The sequence below is a fragment of the Amblyraja radiata genome, chromosome 37, assembly GCF_010909765.2.
Source record: "Amblyraja radiata isolate CabotCenter1 chromosome 37, sAmbRad1.1.pri, whole genome shotgun sequence".
Taxonomy (NCBI): domain Eukaryota; kingdom Metazoa; phylum Chordata; class Chondrichthyes; order Rajiformes; family Rajidae; genus Amblyraja; species Amblyraja radiata.
Window position 1 is genome coordinate 13,096,718 of NC_045992.1, and position 19,239 is coordinate 13,115,956.

General features: G+C 43.4%; 1 protein-coding gene across 1 annotated transcript in view; it reads left to right on the top strand.

Annotated features, from left to right (window-relative positions):
* Positions 1 to 19,239, top strand: part of LOC116966558 (annexin A5-like) — a 34,351-nt gene that overhangs the window by 4,717 nt on the left and 10,395 nt on the right. Inside the window, exons 3-7 of the mRNA XM_033012931.1 lie at positions 3,408 to 3,495; positions 9,148 to 9,242; positions 12,312 to 12,425; positions 15,063 to 15,153; positions 17,528 to 17,607. Coding sequence (XP_032868822.1) covers positions 3,408 to 3,495; positions 9,148 to 9,242; positions 12,312 to 12,425; positions 15,063 to 15,153; positions 17,528 to 17,607 — 468 coding nt within the window. The remainder of the gene's footprint in view (positions 1 to 3,407; positions 3,496 to 9,147; positions 9,243 to 12,311; positions 12,426 to 15,062; positions 15,154 to 17,527; positions 17,608 to 19,239) is intronic.

Here is a 19,239-nt window from a genome sequence, read left to right on the forward strand (position 1 = left end):
TATCCCAGCGGTATGAACATTGACTTCTCCAATTTCAGGTATCCCTCACTCTCTCCTCCCCTTCTCAGTTCTCCCTCAGCCCTATGGCTCCTCCTCCTCCTCCTTCCCCCCCACCCACCCTACATCAGTCTGAAGAAGGGTTTCTGCCCGAAACGTTGCCTATATTATTTCCATCGCTCCATAGATGCTGCTGCACCCGCTGAGTTTCTCCAGCATTTTTGTCTACCTTCGATTTTCTAGCATCTGCAGTTCCTTCTTGAACAGAAATAAACGGCATGTTTGATTCAAATATGACACGATAGAACTTTATTTATTCCAGGAAGGAAATTAATCTGCCAAAATTCGAGTTAGTTTGCAATTAAATTTATAATTTGCATAAAGCTCACAGAGTAAACGGGATACATACAATAATAACGATACATTAATAATACATTCAATCATAAACAATAAATGATGAGTGCAAAGCAGTAGAATGGTGCAAGATTAAGGTACAGGTACCAGTAGGTGGCAGGACCACCTGAAAGTGGGTCTGAAAGCAGTGATTTGGCTCAGGATGCTAATGCCCCTGTCCCACTTAGGAAACCTGAATGGAAACCTCTGGAGCCTTTGAGCCCCATCCAAGGTTTCCGTGTGGTTCCTGGAGGTTCCCTGAGGTTTTTGTCAGTCTCCCTACCTGCTTCCACTACCTGCAACCACCTGCAACCTCCGGGAATCGCACGGAAACCTTGGGTGGGGTGCAAAGTCTCCAGAGGTTTCTGTTGAGGTTTCCTAAGTGGGACAGGGGAATAACAGTAGTGCAGTGGTGGAGAAGCTGTTCTTGTGTCTAGATGCCTGGGATGTGAAACTCCCATGTCTTCTCCCAGAAGATAAAAGAAAAGGAATAGCCAGGATGGCAGACATTCTTGACTAGACTTCAAGTCTTCCTGGATGTGGTCTTGGGCAGAGCAGTTGCCGTACCCAAGCTGAAGTGCATGTGTATAAATGGACAGTAGTCAGTGCAACATGCTGAATATCCTTGACCTTCTGAGACAGCAGAGGCTTTGGTGCGCTTACTAGCATAGATGTGGTTGCACTAGGCCAAATTGGGGGTGATATTTATACCTAAGAACTTAAAGTTCTTAACCGTCTCCACCTCGGCAAAACTCTTAATGAAATCTAAGACTAGCTCAATAGGGTACAAAGTGCTACAGGTTTGACGGCATCTCTGGAGAACATGGATAGGTGACTTTTTGGTTGAGACCCCTTGTTTCACTTTGGCACTGGGATGATTGGAAAAGGGCTAAATATATATTTGCAAATACACCTGAGCGCTGGTCTGTGTTAAATCTCCAGTTTAAATTCCATTTGGAATATTTTGGAGGACCAAGAAATCATGATCTGTGGACATGGCCAGAGACTCCATCCGGGCCAGTTGCTCTCTGTGGTTTCACTCTGGGACGGTGACCTTGGGCACAGGTGCACCTGAAGGTGTGTTATCATTCCATTGATCTTCTGTTCAAAATGAGCTCAAAATGCATAGTTTAGTTTGGAGATACTGCATGGCAACAGGCCCTTCAGCCCACCGAGTCTGCACCGACCAGCGATCCCCACGTGCAAACGCTATCCTACACACACCAGCGACAATTTACAATTATACCAAGCCAATGAACCTACAAGCCTGTACGCCTTTGGAGTATGTGAGCAAACCGGAGATTCCGGAAAAAACCAACACGGGTCATGGGGAGAATGTACTAACTCTGTACAGACAAGCACCCATAGTCAGGATCGAACCCGGGTCTCTGGCGCTGTAAGGCAGCAACTCTACTGCTGTGCCACTGATTTCTGCCTGACCTCACTTTGTACCATGTGGTAGCATGAAAGCTTTGTCATACTTTGGTGTCTGAATGGTTTAATATGGGACTCTAGGGTCAGGAACTGTCCCTGATCGCTTTGCCAAGGTGCTATCTGGATTTCTTATATGGATCAGGGTCACTTGATTTGAATGTCCCAGATTTGGACTTCACTAGTGAGTAGATCTTGTGGTTTTCTATGGTTTCCAGTTGGGGAACACTCAGCTTGACTTTGACAGGCAGGCAGTCTTCTATCCACATACTGAAAGTCTATGATGGCGGTGGCATGGTCCTTGAGTTAAAGCAGTCCTGTAGGATCTCTGCACTTAAGTATTTGCTTATAAATGGGGAGAGAGTGCCGAGGGTTAGGATTAGCTGCAGGCCTGGTAGTCTAGTTTTCAAAAATGCAAGTTGGGGTTGGTCGGACTCTTTGGTTGTTTGGCAGAGATGGAGCCTGTTTGGCCCTTTGGGACAGGAGACAGATTGATAGTTTTTTGGCAGCACATACTTGAGGTTGGCTTAGTTGACTTTCCTACCTCTGATGAAGTAGTCCTCAGACTGCTATGTCTCAAGGTTATAGGTGCTAGTACAAGGTTTACGCCCATGTGGAATATGAACTGCTGGGCAGAGTATTAATGCCACGTTGAAACTAATTTAGACCCATTTGCTTTATTACCATACCAAAGGGTGTGTTCTGGATGTAGAGTGGTTTTGAATATGCACCGTGCTCAGGATATGCAAAATTATTAATCTGACTCACTCAAAAACAAGTTTTGCTGTTTGATGACATTCAAATTAAGTTCTGGAAACTATCTTTTGGACACTGACTCTGTTTTTCTTTCCATGGATGCAGCCTGATAGTATTTCCATTATGTTTTGTTTTTATGCCTTTTGCATTAACTTATCATCCTAATGCTTTGTTCTGTGCTGGTGTAAAATTGACAAAACAAAATCCTCTACCTCTGTAGCCTTGCACAAATGTCAGCTGGTTATGTAGGTTCACGTTGTGTAATAGGCTGTTTTTAAATTTGTGTAGCTGTTTAGACAGGAGCCTTCCTTGTATTCTGCCTTTCTCAATATCTGCGCGTGGGTTACTGATGGAGAAGCTGATTTTATAACCATCAATATTGCACTTGCATCATTCTTTGCAAAGGCGAAAACGCCATAAATTTTAAGATTAAATCTGGTAACTTGTGCAGTGTTAAGGGCCTGTCCCACTTTCATGACCTAATTCACGACCTCTGTCGAGTTTGCCTTTGACTCGTACTCGCAGCATGGTCGTCACAAGGTCGTAGGAGGTCGTAGGTTGGTCGTAGCAGGCCGTGATGCTAGTCTTAGGTACTCGTGGCATCAAGTCGGCCGGGGCGTTTTTCTAGCCTGATGAAAAATGTCCACGAGTAAAAAAGGTTGTGAATTAGGTTGTGAAAGTGGGACAGGCCCTTTACACTTCAGTTACTCAGTGAACCAAACGCTGAGATGGGATTGGGAACTTTGCTTTAATCTGTATGTAGTGTTGTCTTCTTGTAATCACGATTTATTCTTTAAGGAGAAACATTTTAATGGATGGTCTGTTCTTAGGGAAGGACCAACGGCACCATCTATGATTTTCCAGGTTTTGATGCCAATAAAGATGCTGAGATCCTTCACAAGGCCATGAAAGGCTTTGGTAAGCAACAATAGTTTGTTTTCTATTTGTGGACAGTGATTTGTGCACGAGTCATTGTTTGTCCCAAAGATACCATGTTTATCCTCTCTCACTGTTGTTAACTTCTGTTCCATTCTCATGCTATTTTCCATAGTTACAGAAATGTGTTGAACTTGCTACTCTCTAGGTACTAAAGCCTCCCTCTTGAATACCTAATTTGTTCAACATTGTAGATCAAAATATATAAGGCCTTCTGGAGATCTCAATATTTTTGTTTTGAGAAAAACCTAGATCTGTTTTTTAAAAATGATTAAACTGTACAATAGAAGGCTCAATGAGCCATCTGTCCTGTTTAAATGACTAAGTGAGGAGATGTTTGGTGAACTCACTGTGGTGGATGTTAAATTTGTGTTGATTGTGTGTTTTTGTCATTTTTTATTATATGTATGACTGCAGGGAAATGAAATTTCGTTCAGACCGAAAGGTCTGAATGACAAATAAATTGAATTCAATTCAAGACATAGAAACATAGAAACATAGAAATTAGGTGCAGGAGTAGGCCATTCGGCCCTTCGAGCCTGCACCGCCATTCAATATGATCATGGCTGATCATCCAACTCAGTATCCCGTACCTGCCTTCTCTCCATACCCTCTGATCCCCTTAGCCACAAGGGCCACATCTAACTCCCTCTTAAATATAGCCAATGAACTGGCCTCGACTACCCTCTGTGTCAGAGAGTTCCAGAGATTCACCACTCTCTGTGTGAAAAAAGTTCTTCTCATCTCGGTTTTAAAGGATTTCCCCCTTATCCTTAAGCTGTGACCCCTTGTCCTGGACTTCCCCAACATCGGGAGCAATCTTCCTGCATCTAGCCTGTCCAACCCCTTAAGAATGTTATAAGTTTCTATAAGATCCCCGCTCAATCTCCTAAATTCTAGAGAGTATAAACCAAGTCTATTTAGTCTTTCTTCATAAGACAGTCCTGACATCCCAGGAATCAGTCTGGTGAACCTTCTCTGCACTCCCTCTATGGCAATAATGTCCTTCCTCAGATTTGGAGACCAAAACTGTACGCAATACTCCAGGTGTGGTCTCACCAAGACCCTGTACAACTGCAGTAGAACCTCCCTGCTCCTATACTCAAATCCTTTTGCTATGAAAGCTAACATACCATTCGCTTTCTTCACTGCCTGCTGCACCTGCATGCCTACTTTCAATGACTGGTGTACCATGACACCCAGGTCTCGCTGCATCTCCCCTTTTCCTAATCGGCCACCATTTAGATAATAGTCTGCTTTCCTGTTTTTGCCACCAAAATGGATAACCTCACATTTATCCACATTATACTGCATCTGCCAAACATTTGCCCACTCACCCAGCCTATCCAAGTCACCTTGCAGTCTCCTAGCATCCTCCTCACAGCTAACACTGCCCCCCAGCTTAGTGTCATCCGCAAACTTGGAGACTTCAAACTTGGAGACTTCAATTCCCTCATCCAGATCATTAATATATATTGTAAATAGCTGGGGTCCCAGCACTGAGCCTTGCGGTACCCCACTAGTCACTGCCTGCCACTGTGAAAAGGACCCGTTTACTCCTACTCTTTGCTTCCTGTTTGCCAGCCAGTTCTCTATCCACATCAATACTGAACCCCCAATGCCATGTGCTTTAAGTTTGTATACTAATCTCTTATGTGGGACCTTGTCGAAAGCCTTCTGGAAGTCCAGATACACCACATCCACTGGTTCTCCCCTATCCACGCTACTAGTTACATCCTCGAAAAATTCTATAAGATTCGTCAGACATGATTTACCTTTTGTAAATCCATGCTGACTTTGTCCAATGATTTCACCACTTTCCAAATGTGCTGCTATCCCATCTTTAATAACTGACTCTAACAGTTTCCCCACTACCGATGTTAGACTAACTGGTCTGTAATTCCCCGTTTTCTCTCTCCCTCCCTTCTTAAAAAGTGGGATTACGTTTGCTACCCGCCAATCCTCAGGAACTACTCCAGATTCAAAAGAGTTATGAAAGATTATTACTAATGCATCCACTATTTCTGGAGCTACTTCTTTAAGTACTCTGGAATGCAGCCTATCTGGCCCTGGGGATTTATCCGCCTTTAATCCATTCAATTTACCCAACACCATTTCCCGGCTAACCTGGATTTCACTCAATTCCTCCAACTCCTTTGACCCGCGGTCCCCTGCTATTTCCGGCAGATTATTTATGTCTTCCTTAGTGAAGACGGAACCAAAGTAGTTATTCAATTGGTCCGCCATATCCTTGTTCCCCATGATCAACTCACCTGTTTCTGACTGCAAGGGACCTACATTTGTTTTAACTAATCTCTTTCTTTTCACATATCTATAAAAACTTTTGCAGTCAGTTTTTATGTTCCCTGCCAGTTTTCTTTCATAATCTATTTTTCCTTTCCTAATTAAGCCCTTTGTCGTCCTCTGTTGGTCTCTGAATTTCTCCCAGTCCTCCGGTATGCTGCTTTTTCTGGCTAATTTGTACGCATCATCCTTCGCTTTGATACTATCCCTGATTTCCCTTGTTATCCACGGATGCACTACCTTCCCTGATTTATTCTTTTGCCAAACTGGGATGAACAATTTTTGTAGTTCATCCATGCAGTCTTTAAATGTCTTCCATTGCATATCCACTGTCAACCCTTTTAGAATTAATTGCCAGTCAATCTTGGCCAATTCACGTCTCATACCCTCAAAGTTACCTTTCTTTAAGTTCAGAACCATTGTTTCTGAATTAACAATGTCACTCTCCATCCTAATGAAGAACTCAACCATATTATGGTCACTCTTGCCCAAGGGGGCACGTACAACAAGACTGCTAACTAACCCTTCCTCATTACTCAATACCCAGTCTAAAATAGCCTGCTCTCTCGTTGGTTCCTCTACATGTTGATTTAGATAACTATCCCGCATACATTCCAAGAAATCCTCTTCCTCAGCACCCCTGCCAATTTGATTCACCCAATCTATATGTAGATTGAAGTCACCCATTATAACGGTTTTGCCTTTGTCGCACGCATTTCTAATTTCCTGTTTGATACCATCTCCAACTTCACTACTACTGTTAGGTGGCCTGTACACAACACCCACCAGCGTTTTCTGCCCCTTAGTGTTTTGCAGCTCTACCCATACCGATTCCACATCCTCCAAACTAATGTCCTTCCTTTCCATTGCGTTAATCTCCTCTCTAATCAGCAACGCTACCCCACCTCCTTTTCCTTTCTCTCTATCCCTCCTGAATATTGAATATCCCTGGATGTTCAGCTCGATACCTTGGTCACCCTGGAGCCATGTCTCCGTGATCCCAACTATATCATAGTCATTAATAGCTATCTGCACATTCAACTCATCCACCTTATTATGAATGCTCCTTGCATTGAGACACAAAGCCTTCAGGCTTGTTTTTACAACACTCTTACCCCTTATACTATTATGTTGAAAAGTGGCCCTTTTTGATTTTTGCCCTGGTTTTGTCTGCCTGCCACTTTTACTTTTCACCTTGCTACCTATTGCTGCTACCCTCATTTTACACCCCTCTGTCTCTACGCTCACACATTTAAGAAACCCTTTCCCTTTAACTCCATCCTCCACTATCCCATTCGACACCCCACCCCCCTTATTCAGTTTAAAACCACCCGTGTAGCAGTGGCAAACCTGCCTGCCAGAATGCTGGTCCCACACCTGTTAAGATGCAATCCGTCCCTTTTGTACAGTTCCCCCTTACCCCAAAACAGATCCCAGTGATCTAAGAATCTAAATCCCTGCCCCGTGCACCAGTTCCTCAGCCACACGTTCAGGTCCCGTATCTCCCTGTTCCTGCTTCTCGCCAGCACGAGGAACTGGAAGCAAACCGGAGATAACAACCCTGGAGGTCCTGCTTTTCAGCATTTTTCCGAGCTCTCTAAAGTCACGCTGCAGAATATTCATCCCCTTCTTTCCGACATCGTTTGTGCTGACATGCACTACCACTTCCAGATGTTCACCTTCACCCTTGAGGATTTTCTGCACTCTGTCCGTGACATCCTGGATCCTGGCACCAGGAAGGCAGCACACCATCCTCGCATCCCATCTGTTGCCGCAGAAACCCCTGTCCGTACCTCTCACAATGGAGTCTCCCACTACAATGGCGTTGCCTGCCTTAGGCCTTTTTGGTTTTGGCTCAACAGCCCTATTCGCATCACAAGCCAGTCCGCCGCCCAGTGTAAACACCTCTTCTCGTCCCAACAGCTTCTAAGTGGGTGAACCTGTTCACAAGAGGTACAACACCCGGGGAAGTTGGCATTCCATGCTTCCCTCCCTTTCTCACTGTCTCCCACCTTCTCTCTTCCAGTACCTTAGGTGTAACAATCGTACTGTAGGACTTGTCGAGGAACAACTCCGTTTCTCGGACGAACCGGAGGTCATCCACTTGCTTCTCAAGTTCCCCAACACGGCCCTTCAGGAGCTCTACCTGGATGCACTTCTCGCATTTGTAGCAGCCAGAGGCACCAGCGGTGTCCTTGACCTCCCACATACTGCAAGCACCGCACTGAATCAGCTTGCCTGACATCTCCTTCTTTCGTCTCTACCTCTCAAGCGTATTGCGTGGTCTCCTCTCCTAAGACTCTCGAGCCAAAGACTCACACTTTTCTCACAGGGCCGCTCACTCACTTCCGCTCGCTGAGAGCCGTCTTGCTTAAATTGACTGATAAATTGCCTGATTTACCAATTTACAAACCAAATTCCTCAGTTTTCAACTGTTTTCCCAGCACTGACTCACTTCTCTCCTCCCACTTGGGCTAGAGCCAATCAGTCGTATCTCTTGCAAAACTCCTGCTGCTGTTGCTCCCAAACCTACAGCAGTTCTGAGTAAAGTCTGCCTGTCCTTGGCCTCTACTTTAACTCTTTTCACTTCTCTCCTCCCACTTGGGCTAGAGCCAATCAGTCGTATCTCTTGCTAAACTCCTGCTGCTGTTGCTCCCAAAGCTACAGCAGTTCTGAGTAAAGTCTGCCTGTCCTTGGCCTCTACTTTAACTGTTTTCACTTCTCTCCTCCCACTTGGGCTAGAGCCAATCAGTCGTATCTCTTGCTTATCTCCTGCTGCTGTTGCTCCCAAATCTACAGGACCCTCTGATAATCTGTCTAGGGATAGACCTAAGCCAATATCCTTCTTGTTTAATTGATGTCTTATGAAGCAGCTATTGGGTCCAAAAATGACGTCTAAGTGGAATCGATGTAAATTGCCCAATGAATATTGAATGCAAGGGTCGAATAAGGAAACTCTTTTACATCTTCTAACAATTCCTTCAGGGATAGTCTTGTTATTAGAGTTGGGTGAGTCGAAGTAAACCTGTTGATTTGCATACCTTGCACTCCGTCTAGCAAATGTCAGTATTGAAAAAAGAAGCAAGCCAGCATCTGTTGACAACATCAAGCTTAGGTGTAAGTGGGTTAGGTGCTAGTTAAAGCTCCTCTTCCCTTATCACCAAAGCCTGCAAAAGCCTCCAATTGCGGCTGCATTCTTTGTCATGAGCAGCAATTTATGACATTTATGGCTCGCACTACATATTCAGATTGGGCAAGAGATTCTTGCCTCTGGTCACTGTTCAGCAGTAAGCATATTCTAAATTCTAAAACCATTATGTTTGTTGGCAGGAACGGATGAAGATATCATATTGGATCTACTGACGCAGAGAAGTAATGCCCAACGGCAGGATATTATCATTGGCTACAAAACCGTAATTGGAAAGGTAAAGTATAATTATCCACTGTTTACAGAACCATATGCACATACTGAAACATGCACAGTGTGGAGAGGAAATTCCATTCATGGAATGGTTGAGGTGATAAGTTCATAGATTATTGAAGACATGAAGCTGGGGTGAAGGACTAGCTTGTTTCTGTAGAGAAGGCAATTGAGATGTTTTAGCAAATGATAACTACAACCCACCATGTCACCTGAAGCAATGGAATAATGTTCAAGTGAAGCTGGTACTGAAATGAGTGAACAGGTGCTGTTTTAAAGAATGGACTTTTGCCCCATGTATTTGTAATAAATACAGATAAATGTATCTGAGTTCTTCACAAAACTTTGCACCGGCATGCAAGGTGCATTATTTGCAGTTAAGTTGACTAAATCCTGAAACATTATGGGAAGAAAAATGTGCAGGATTGTAGATAGAATTAGAACTTGGATCTTTGTTCAATTATTTAATTCTAAAGCAGGGGTGTAAATTCCAATGTATCAAAGCATCCCAAATACAGACTTGAAGAATGAAATTCAGTGTTTACTAGTTAGTCACATCTATTTTTTTAAATTTCCATCCTCATTCCCAGTCATCAGTGCACCTGTGGCCCAGAGTGTGACCAAATTAGAATTGTACATCTTTTTGAGGATGTGCCACCATAACCTTCTTTGACTTATAATAATAATAATAATAATAATAATAATAAATTTTATTTATGGGTGCCTTTCAAGAGTCACAAGGACACCTTACAAAACTTTAGCAAGTAGAGGAAAAACATGTAAGCGGAATGAAATAAATAGTAGAGACATGACTAGTACACAAATTAAAGACATGATTCAATTCAAAACACAATATGAGGCAATTCAAGCACAGATGAAAAGGGAGGGGGACGTGGGGCTAATGATAGGCAGAGGTGAAGAGATGGGTCTTGAGGAGGGACTGGAAGATGGTGAGGGTCACGGAATTGCGGATCAGTTGGGGGAGGGAGTTCCAGAGCCTGGGAGCTGCCCTGGAGAAGGCTCTGTCCCCAAAACTGCGGAGGTAGGATTTGTGGATGGAGAGGAGACCGGCTGATGTGGATCTGAGGGACCGTGAGGGTTGGTAGGGGGAGAGGAGGTCAGTGAGATATGGGGGGGCCAGATGGTGGAGGGCTTTGTAGGTGAGGACCAGGATTTTGTAGGTGATCCGGTGGGAGATGGGAAGCCAGTGAAGTTGTTTGAGGACTGGAGTGATGTGATGCCAGGATTTGGTGTGGGTGATGAGTCGGGCGGCTACATTCTGGACCAATTGGAGTCGGTTGATGTAGGTGGAGCTGATGCCAAGGAGAAGTGAGTTGCAGTAGTCCAGTCGGGAGGAGATGAAGGCATGGATGAGTCTTTCAGCAGCGGGAGGTGTGAGAGAGGGTCTGATTTTGGCGATGTTGCAGAGGTGAAAGAAGGAGGTTTTAATGGCGGATGTGAGGCTCAAGGGAAAGGGTGGAATCAAAGATCACGCCAAGGTTGCGGGCCTGGGGCGATGGGGAGACAGTGGTGCCGTCGATGGTGAGAGTGGGGTTATTGACTTATGGTTGGGAGTCCAATCGTGGTTTGCTGGGGTGTGGGATGGGTAGAATCCTGTGGGACTATTGCACTGGATAATACAGAGGTAAGATGGCGCGTTGGAGGTAGGAAAAAAACTGGCAATACCAGAACTCCCATGCCTCAAGTTCCTCTCTAGTTCAAGTTTAAAGTCACCTTTATTGCTACATACACCAATTAAGGTACGGTGATATTTGAGTCACCATAAAGCAATACAAGTAAAATGAACACAATACACGATAGAGTTTAACATAACCATCCATCGCAGTGGAATCCGTGGAATCCATCACAATGGATCTGAACGCACTCCGCGGCTTGGAGTTCCCGAATGGGCCGCTTCTTACCGGAGACCGCGGCTTCACGATGTAAAAGCCAGCAGTCGGAGCACTTCTTCTGGCGATCCCCGGTAAGGGATCCCAGGCTTTGCGATGGTAAGTCCGTGCCGCGCACACAGATAGAAGCTCCGAAGACCGCTGCAGCCAGCAGGCCCCCGCGGTCGGAGCTCTAACACTGGCGATCCTCGGCGAGGGATCCCAGGCTCCGCGATGGTAAGTCCGCGGCGCACCTGCTGCTGAAACTCTGGGCCCGTCTCCGGTCTGGAAAGGCCGCACTAAACCAGTTGTTAGGGCGCGAGGGGGGCGAAGATGCGACAAGGAGAAAAATCGCAAATTTGTCGCAGTAAGTGACTGAAAACGGTTACAACCTATTCCCCCCCCCCCCCCCCCCCCCCCCCTACATAAAACATACAGAGAAGCACTAAAAATAATTTTAAAAAGTCGAAAGGACAGAAGAGCTGCGTGCAAGGCTACCGCTCACAGCGCCGCCCTAGTGCTCAAATGGAAGTATTGCTTCTGGAATAATCTCTTCCTCCAATTCTGAGTCGAGCTCAGATACCTTGCAGATGTCCATGCAAACATTTGTGTTTAGAGATTGGTTAGGTGGTCATCATTAGGTGGTCGGGACGAAATATGGCACAATGGGCTAAGTGTTCGGCTGGCAACCGGAAGGTAGCCGGTTCGAATCCCGCTTGGAGTGCATACTGTCGTTGTGTCCTTGGGCAAGACACTTCACCCACCTTTGCCTGTGTGTGAATGTGTGTGAGTGATTGGTGGTGGTCGGAGGGGCCGTAGGCGCAGATTGGCAGCCACGCTTCCGTCAGTCTGCCCCAGGGCAGCTGTGGCTACAGAAGTAGCTTACCACCACCGAGTGTGACTGAGGAGTGAATGAATAATGCGATGTAAAGCGCCTTGAGTATTAGAAAGGCGCTATATAAATCCCATCCATTATTATTATTATCATGCTTAGCTCTGGGGTAGGTATAGGCAAATTACATTGATGCTTTTGCGGGACAGTAAAGAAGTAAAGTACTGCATATCTCCATAAGGTAAAATAGAATATAATTAGGCTGAATAATCTGAAATGCTGGCTCTGTTCTAGACATTATGTTGCTATTTTGTGTTGCCACAGTACTCATCTGTCATCTTTGCTCCTACAGGACCTGGTCGATGATCTGATATCCGAGCTGTCTGGAACGTTTGAGTCACTAATTGTAGCTCTCCTGCTTCCTCCCCATCGCTATGATGCCAAGGAATTGCATGGTGCCATAAAGGTAACTGCAACTTTACATGTGTGATCAGTTGGCCAAGTACGTCTTATTCACACAAACTAGAATCCATCCATCAGTCTCGGGGCACCCAATGCGAAATGTCGCCTGTCCATTCCCTCCAGAGATGTAGCCTGACCTGCTGAGTTACTTCAGCACATTGTTTTGCTGACAACAACCTGGCTTCTCAACACCCGGCTTAAGATCAAACTATTTACATTGTTTTGCTCTATACAATGAGCACTGCTTATTTATTTGTAGTTGTATGTGCTGGCACGTCTAAACAGTTTTAAAACTATATTGTTTTTAGAATTTGTAAAATTGCAATTTGCTAAAGTTTAATTTAAAAAAAATCAATTCATTAAGTTAGGAACAGCTTAAGCAGTTTATAGGATGCTGATCTGCCATAGACACCAATGGCAAAGAATGATTATTCATACCAAGCACAATACTGGTGATGGGTATTGAAGCAAAGAAGCAAATTCAGATCTTGATCATTAATTTCTGGAATTGAATGCAGAACCTTAAGAACGGTGTCTCATTGCTTTCTGTTTAAGTGCAAACTGCTCCCCTGAAGATGGCTCATTATTTTTGCTGCAGTGAAGGTCTCCATGAAAGGGGCTGTGGTCAAAAATATGGACCTTTTTAAAATCTGTGCCCTGGAATGTCTTGGGTAAGGGCCTGTCCCACTTTCACGACCTAATTCACGGCCTTTTTTACTCGTGGACATTTTTCATCAGGCTAGAAAAACGCCCCGACCTACTTGATGCCACGAGTACCTACCACTAGCATCACGACCTACCTATGACCTCGTGACGACCATGCAGCGAGTATGAGTCAAGGGCAAACTCGGCAGAGGTCATGAATAAGCTTGTGAAAGTGGGACAGGCCCTTTACTGTTGTTCACTGATGTAACTGCTCATTTCACATCTGCTTCCTTACCAAGGAGATGGTGTGTAGCTTTGTGTATCGCTACGGTGAGTAATGGCTAGAAGACCTGCAGTTTGACTAATGGCTACAAGTTGATTGTACATGTCTCTTTCTCAGCACTTGGAACTTTAGATCTGTGACCCCGTACATCGATCTCCACCTGGAATTCCTATAATTTGTCGGTACACAAAGTCAAATAAGGGTAGACGTGCACATCAGTGGTTTAAAGCGAGTAAATCTGCCATCCACCAGATAAATGCATTTCTTTTCATCGACTGACTGCCTCAACCATATAATTAGATTGTCTGCATCCTTTCTCTCATGGTGTCTATACTTGTGGTACAGTGGCAGTTCCTTTTAAAACATTTTCTTCTTTTAACACATTCCAATAGTTTTGCATTTAGCCACAGGCAGATCTATGCCTTTGATCTAATTGAATACTGAGGGACTTGCTTACTGTCTTTTCCCATCATCTGAACATTAATAAACTGTTGGAGTATATAAGAGACAGGTAGATCGGGGAATGTCTTTGCCCGTTGGCCAAAATCAATGAGGTAGAAGCTCCAGTTAATAGTATTTGAGTTTTTAAAAGATTCCATAATTATCATAACTTGCTGCATTTCAATGAGTATCGGTAAACTTCGCTACTTCACTCCAACCAAAGAAACACTAGTTATCCAGCACTTTATTATAACTGTTACATTATAGTACCCAGACTGTATGACATCAGGGCAATCTGAGGGAGAGCCTGCCTGATATCGGATTATTCTGGCACCTGAGAAATATAGCATCTGCTTGATAAGGGTTTTATTTTGAAGGTTGGATGACAAAATATGGGGAAGAACCGATATTTGTCATAGAATCAAGCAACACAAGTCCCCCATCCCACCATGTCCCATTTGCACTAATCTCATTTATCAGCCCTTCACCTGTACTCTTTGTTGCCTTGGCAATTCAAGTGCTCATCTAGCTACTAAAAGTTTGTTATTGGACCTGTATCTACTACCTCAGGCAGTTCCAGAGTCAACTGTGTTCTGATTCTTTTCCCCTCTGGTTTTGGAAGTCTGGTGTTTAAAAACAAATCTTGCTGTCCAAAATGTGTCTGTACCCCTAAATTTTGTACACCTGCATCGGGTCACCTTTAAGCTGCTTCTGCTGCCCAGCTGGTCATGCATTGACCCATTCTCATTTATACCCCACAGAAAAGTGGAGGTCATAAGTGATAGGAGCAGAATTAGGCCATTCAGCCCATCAAGTCTACTGCACCATTCAATCATGGCTGATCTATCTGTCCCTCCTAACCCCATTCTCTGCCTTCTCCAATAACCCCTGACACTGTACTAATCAGGAATCTAACTCTGCTTTAAAAATATCCATTGACTTGGCCTCCACAGCCTTCTGTGGCAATAGACTATTGGAATTAACAGGATTTGAAAATTGGATGATTCAAGATTTGGGATTTCAGACTTTCTCTGCCTAGCTAGGTGGTGGCCAAGGATAACTGAGGTAAAGTATTATCCCAGTGAGGTTTATGCCTTGATAACTGGTCTGAAATCCTATCCAAATGTGTGCATTCATACCAAGAATTTGGAGAAAGGCTTTTGTGACATGTTCTAATGTGCACGTTCATGGGATGACTGAATGATGACTGAATGACTGACATATTTTGTCTCCAATCTAGAGTATGATTCCTTAATCGTTTGTTTTCCTCAGGGTGCTGGGACATCTGAGAACATCCTGGTTGAAATCTTAGCATCTCGCAATAATGACGAAATGCACAGGATTGTGGAAGCTTATAAAGAAGGTATGCTAACACATTGACCAAACACTATGGCCATTGGAAGTAAAAAAAGTCTAGCCAATTGTAAAAACCCAACTTTTGGCACTATGGGTTAAGAAAAGATGGGCGCACAGGAGAAATTACTAAAATCTGGTGAATTAATATTGAGCTGCATTTTTCTTTTACATCATTAATATTGTAAGAAAGATCCAAAGCTGTTCTATCATGAGCTGTGAAAACAAGTAACTGCAGATGCTGGTTTATCACAAATGACAAAATGCTGGAGTAACTCAGCAGGTCAGGCAGCATCTCTGAAGAGCATAGACAGGTGTCGTTTCAGTTCAGGACCCTTCAGGCTGTTTGTGGGAGGCAAGGGAGCAGAAACCTGTAGAGAGGAGGGGCATGAGCTGTTTGATCTTCATCAAAAATCCTTTGAGATGTGGATAGTTCCACTAAAAGCATTCCTAAGAAACCACGTGTTATAGAATTTCATACCATAAAGCCAAATTGTATCAATGGGGCAAAAGAGAGTTTGGAGCTACAGTTTCAGACTCTATAACAAAGGTATTTTTCCTGCAGGGCTTACAAAATGATGTAACGTTGAACTCGCGGAGTTACTCCAGTTTTTTGCGTCTATCTTCCTTACAAAAGTGAAGGTCTTTTTAAAATAAACGCTGTTTGCTACATAGTATTGTTTCACAAGTATCCATTGAGGCGAAGGTGGACACAAAATGCTGGAGTAACTCAGCGGGTGAGGCAGCATCTCGGGAGAGAAGGAATGGGCGACGTTTCGGGTCGAGGCCCTTCTTCAGACTATTCATTAATAGAAGCAATTATTTGTTAATTTCAAAAGCCACCTATGGATAAAGTAGCAGTTGTACGCTTAATAGACAATGGTGTCTGATTACTGTGTGGAAATTATATACCCTCTGTTCTGCGTAAATCTAAGACGGCTTTCTATGTCTACTTCTCAGTTTCCAGTATAAGTGGTACCTAGTTCCCGTCAATATTGTGTTATAACTAATTTGGCCCGCATATGCAAATGGTGTTCCACAATTCGTTGTTTGTGTTGTGGTAACGCGTATTCTAGCAGAACTACCTGTACTAGCCAAAGGCCATGTTATTGTAGGGAGAGATTTCCTGTCCCTATAACTCCTATTTTGAATCCTGGATGACTGAACAAGCCAAATTGAGTTTGGGTCTGGGTTTGAGTTTTGAACCATGAAACCATGATTTTTGAAACATCTCATAAACATTGATGTAACATGTGAAGGTAGGGAAGTCATTATATTTTGGCATAAGTATGACTACAACTTTCCTTAGATTCTGAAAACTATGTTTGCCTTGTGTGCATGATGTCCCCGGCAGCTGACTGAGTGACTTGCCCCTTGAAATCATATTGTAGCAGTTTTGTAGCTAAAAATCGAATTGGAATAAGAATTGCAAATTTCCTTGAGGGCAGTAGTTATTGGTTCAAGAACTCTATTCTCTAGGTTTTAACTCCACACCATTTCCCCCCTTTCTTATAACACAGCCTATAATAGGCAGAAAGGGTTCCTGGCTTCATGTTAAACTTATCCATTAATTTCAATTTTCTTCCTATTTTAACTTTATCAATAAGTTGTTTGAATATTTATTCCACAATTTTCAGTATCTATCTTCCCACTGGAACATCTTGGTTAGAAACCTTGCTGTGCGCATATCTCCTTTGGACTTTGGCTAAATGGGACTATCTTGTATGGGGTAGACACAAAATGCTGGAGCAACTCAGCAGGACAGGCAGCATCTCTGGAGAGAAGGAATGGGTGACGTTTCGTGTCGAGACCCTTCTTCAGACTGAAGTTACTCCAGCATTTTGTGTCTATCTTCGATTTAAACTAGCATCTGCAGTTCTTTCCTACACATCTTATATGGGGCATCTTGGTTGGCATAGATAAGTTGAGCCAAAGGTCCTGTTTCCATGCATTATGGCTCTATGACTAACAGAGACCGTTTTTATCCATCTGTGCCATAGTTCGTATTCCTTCAAGCTTTTTTCCCCACAAGATTTTGTTTAATTGATTGATAGGTTCTTGATTAGTAATGAGATCAAAGATTACAGGGAGAAGGCAGGAGAATGGGGCTAAAAGGGAAAACTAGATTGGCCATGATTGAATGGTGAAGCTAGGCAATGGGCCGAATGGCCTGATTCTCCTCCTATGTCTTATGGTTGTATGTCCTACATTCTCCCTTGGATTTCTATCTAGTGACAACTTTAGCTTCCAGTACATTACACCCTCTGGACAAAGATTTAAATTGCTCTCATTAAGCCAACTGCCTGTCTAGAATACATGTGTCGGTTACTTGTCAGTTCGGAAATTTTGAGATTTTTCATAACCAATTTTGTTTTCTTTTCCAGACTTTGAATCTGATTTGGAAGAGGACCTCACCTCCGACACATCAGGTTACTTTGAACGAGTTCTGGTCTCCCTAGTTCAGGTATATATCTTTTTTGTTTGATTCCATGTTGAATGTCTGAATATGTTCATCATTCTATTGTTTGTGCAAGGACTTGATCTAATGAAGCATTGTTTGTTTTCAAGAAAATACATCCGTACTTTAATCCCAGTTGTAAATTTGGTTTTGACATGATACACTAATGGCCATTATTTTTTCTATTAATGTTTTGGGCAATTTGTTGTCACCATAGCAGTCATTAGTTTATAACTGCTATACATCTTTCAGGTGGTAAAGGTCCTGTTTAGATTCTAGTTTAGAGATGTAGCATGGAAACAGGCCCTTCGGCCCACCAAGTCCACACTAACCACAATCACCCAGACACTAACCAGTTCCATCCTGCACACAAGGGACAATTTCCAGAAGCCACTTGGAACATGAGAGGAAACTGGAGCACCTGAAGAAAACTCATGCGGGAAAAAAGTACAAACTCCTTACAGACAGCACCCGTAGTCAGGATCGAACCTGGGTCTCTGTGCCCTGTAAGGCAGCAACCCTACTGCTGCACCACCGTGCCAATTGCTGAAAGGCAATTGAAGTCGCATGAGATTTTAAGACCATGGACCAAATGCTTAGTCACAAATTAAGTTGTTCAAGCAGATATTTGGAATTTGGAAGACCTGATGGAAAAAGGCTGGTCTTGTGATGGGTAAAATCTTGCATAGCATAAATGGAGGACTGAGTTGTAGAGAACAATGATAGAGTTGTAAGAAGAGGCCTGGATGCCTTTTAAAGGTAGAAATGATGAGGTTAAGTGATTGAAACACTATAACTTGCACGATAAGTTTGACTCTGCTGCTGTTAATTAATCTGTGGAGTTTAAGAACTTGGTGTTGTGGCCTTTTTCCCCTAGACTCACCATTTTGATCAGCCTAAATTATGAAGTGAACAGATTAGTTGTGAAATCTGTTACTGCACTTGCCAAGTGGAACAGGAATTATTAGGTGAATAATGGGAAGAAATATGAATCTTACCCCTTAAGCGATCGTGAGCAAAAAACAAAGTTCTGGGGGGAACTCGGCAAGTCAGGCAGCATCTGTGGAGGGAAATGAAGAGTTACTTTTCTTTAGGACTATTTTTATAACTGGCCTTTCCCAAGTTGATGGAGGGGCATTAATTCACCTGGGAACTTTCTTCCTTGAAACTCCTCAGCAGAACACTGGTTCACAGCTGCTATCACAATATCCATGGTCTTCTCTCTCCTGAGTTTGCTGTTTTACACCATTTGAGGTCTCCAGTTTCTTGTGCATCAGGCATGGGTTTTGCCATCCAATTCAGATATTGTTTAGAGTAGCTCCTCAATCTACGAACAAATTCTGAAAATGCTGATCAGGTTAGGTAGCCGCTGCAGGATCCAATCTGAGTCCGAGAACAAGGATTTCCAGCTCCTGTATATGTTTTTGTTTAATTATGTTCTTTAAAATGTACCTTTTTTGAGCAGGCTTTTGGACCTTGTATTTTGTTCTTAACATCTCCATGTGACTCAATGTTTCCAACAGGTGCCTTGGGGCATCGAAATCTTTAAAACCCCAAGTGTTTACAAATTATCACTTCAATTAGAGTTGTGTATTCGTTACTTGCATCAAAAATATTCTGACTGCAGATTTAATTTTC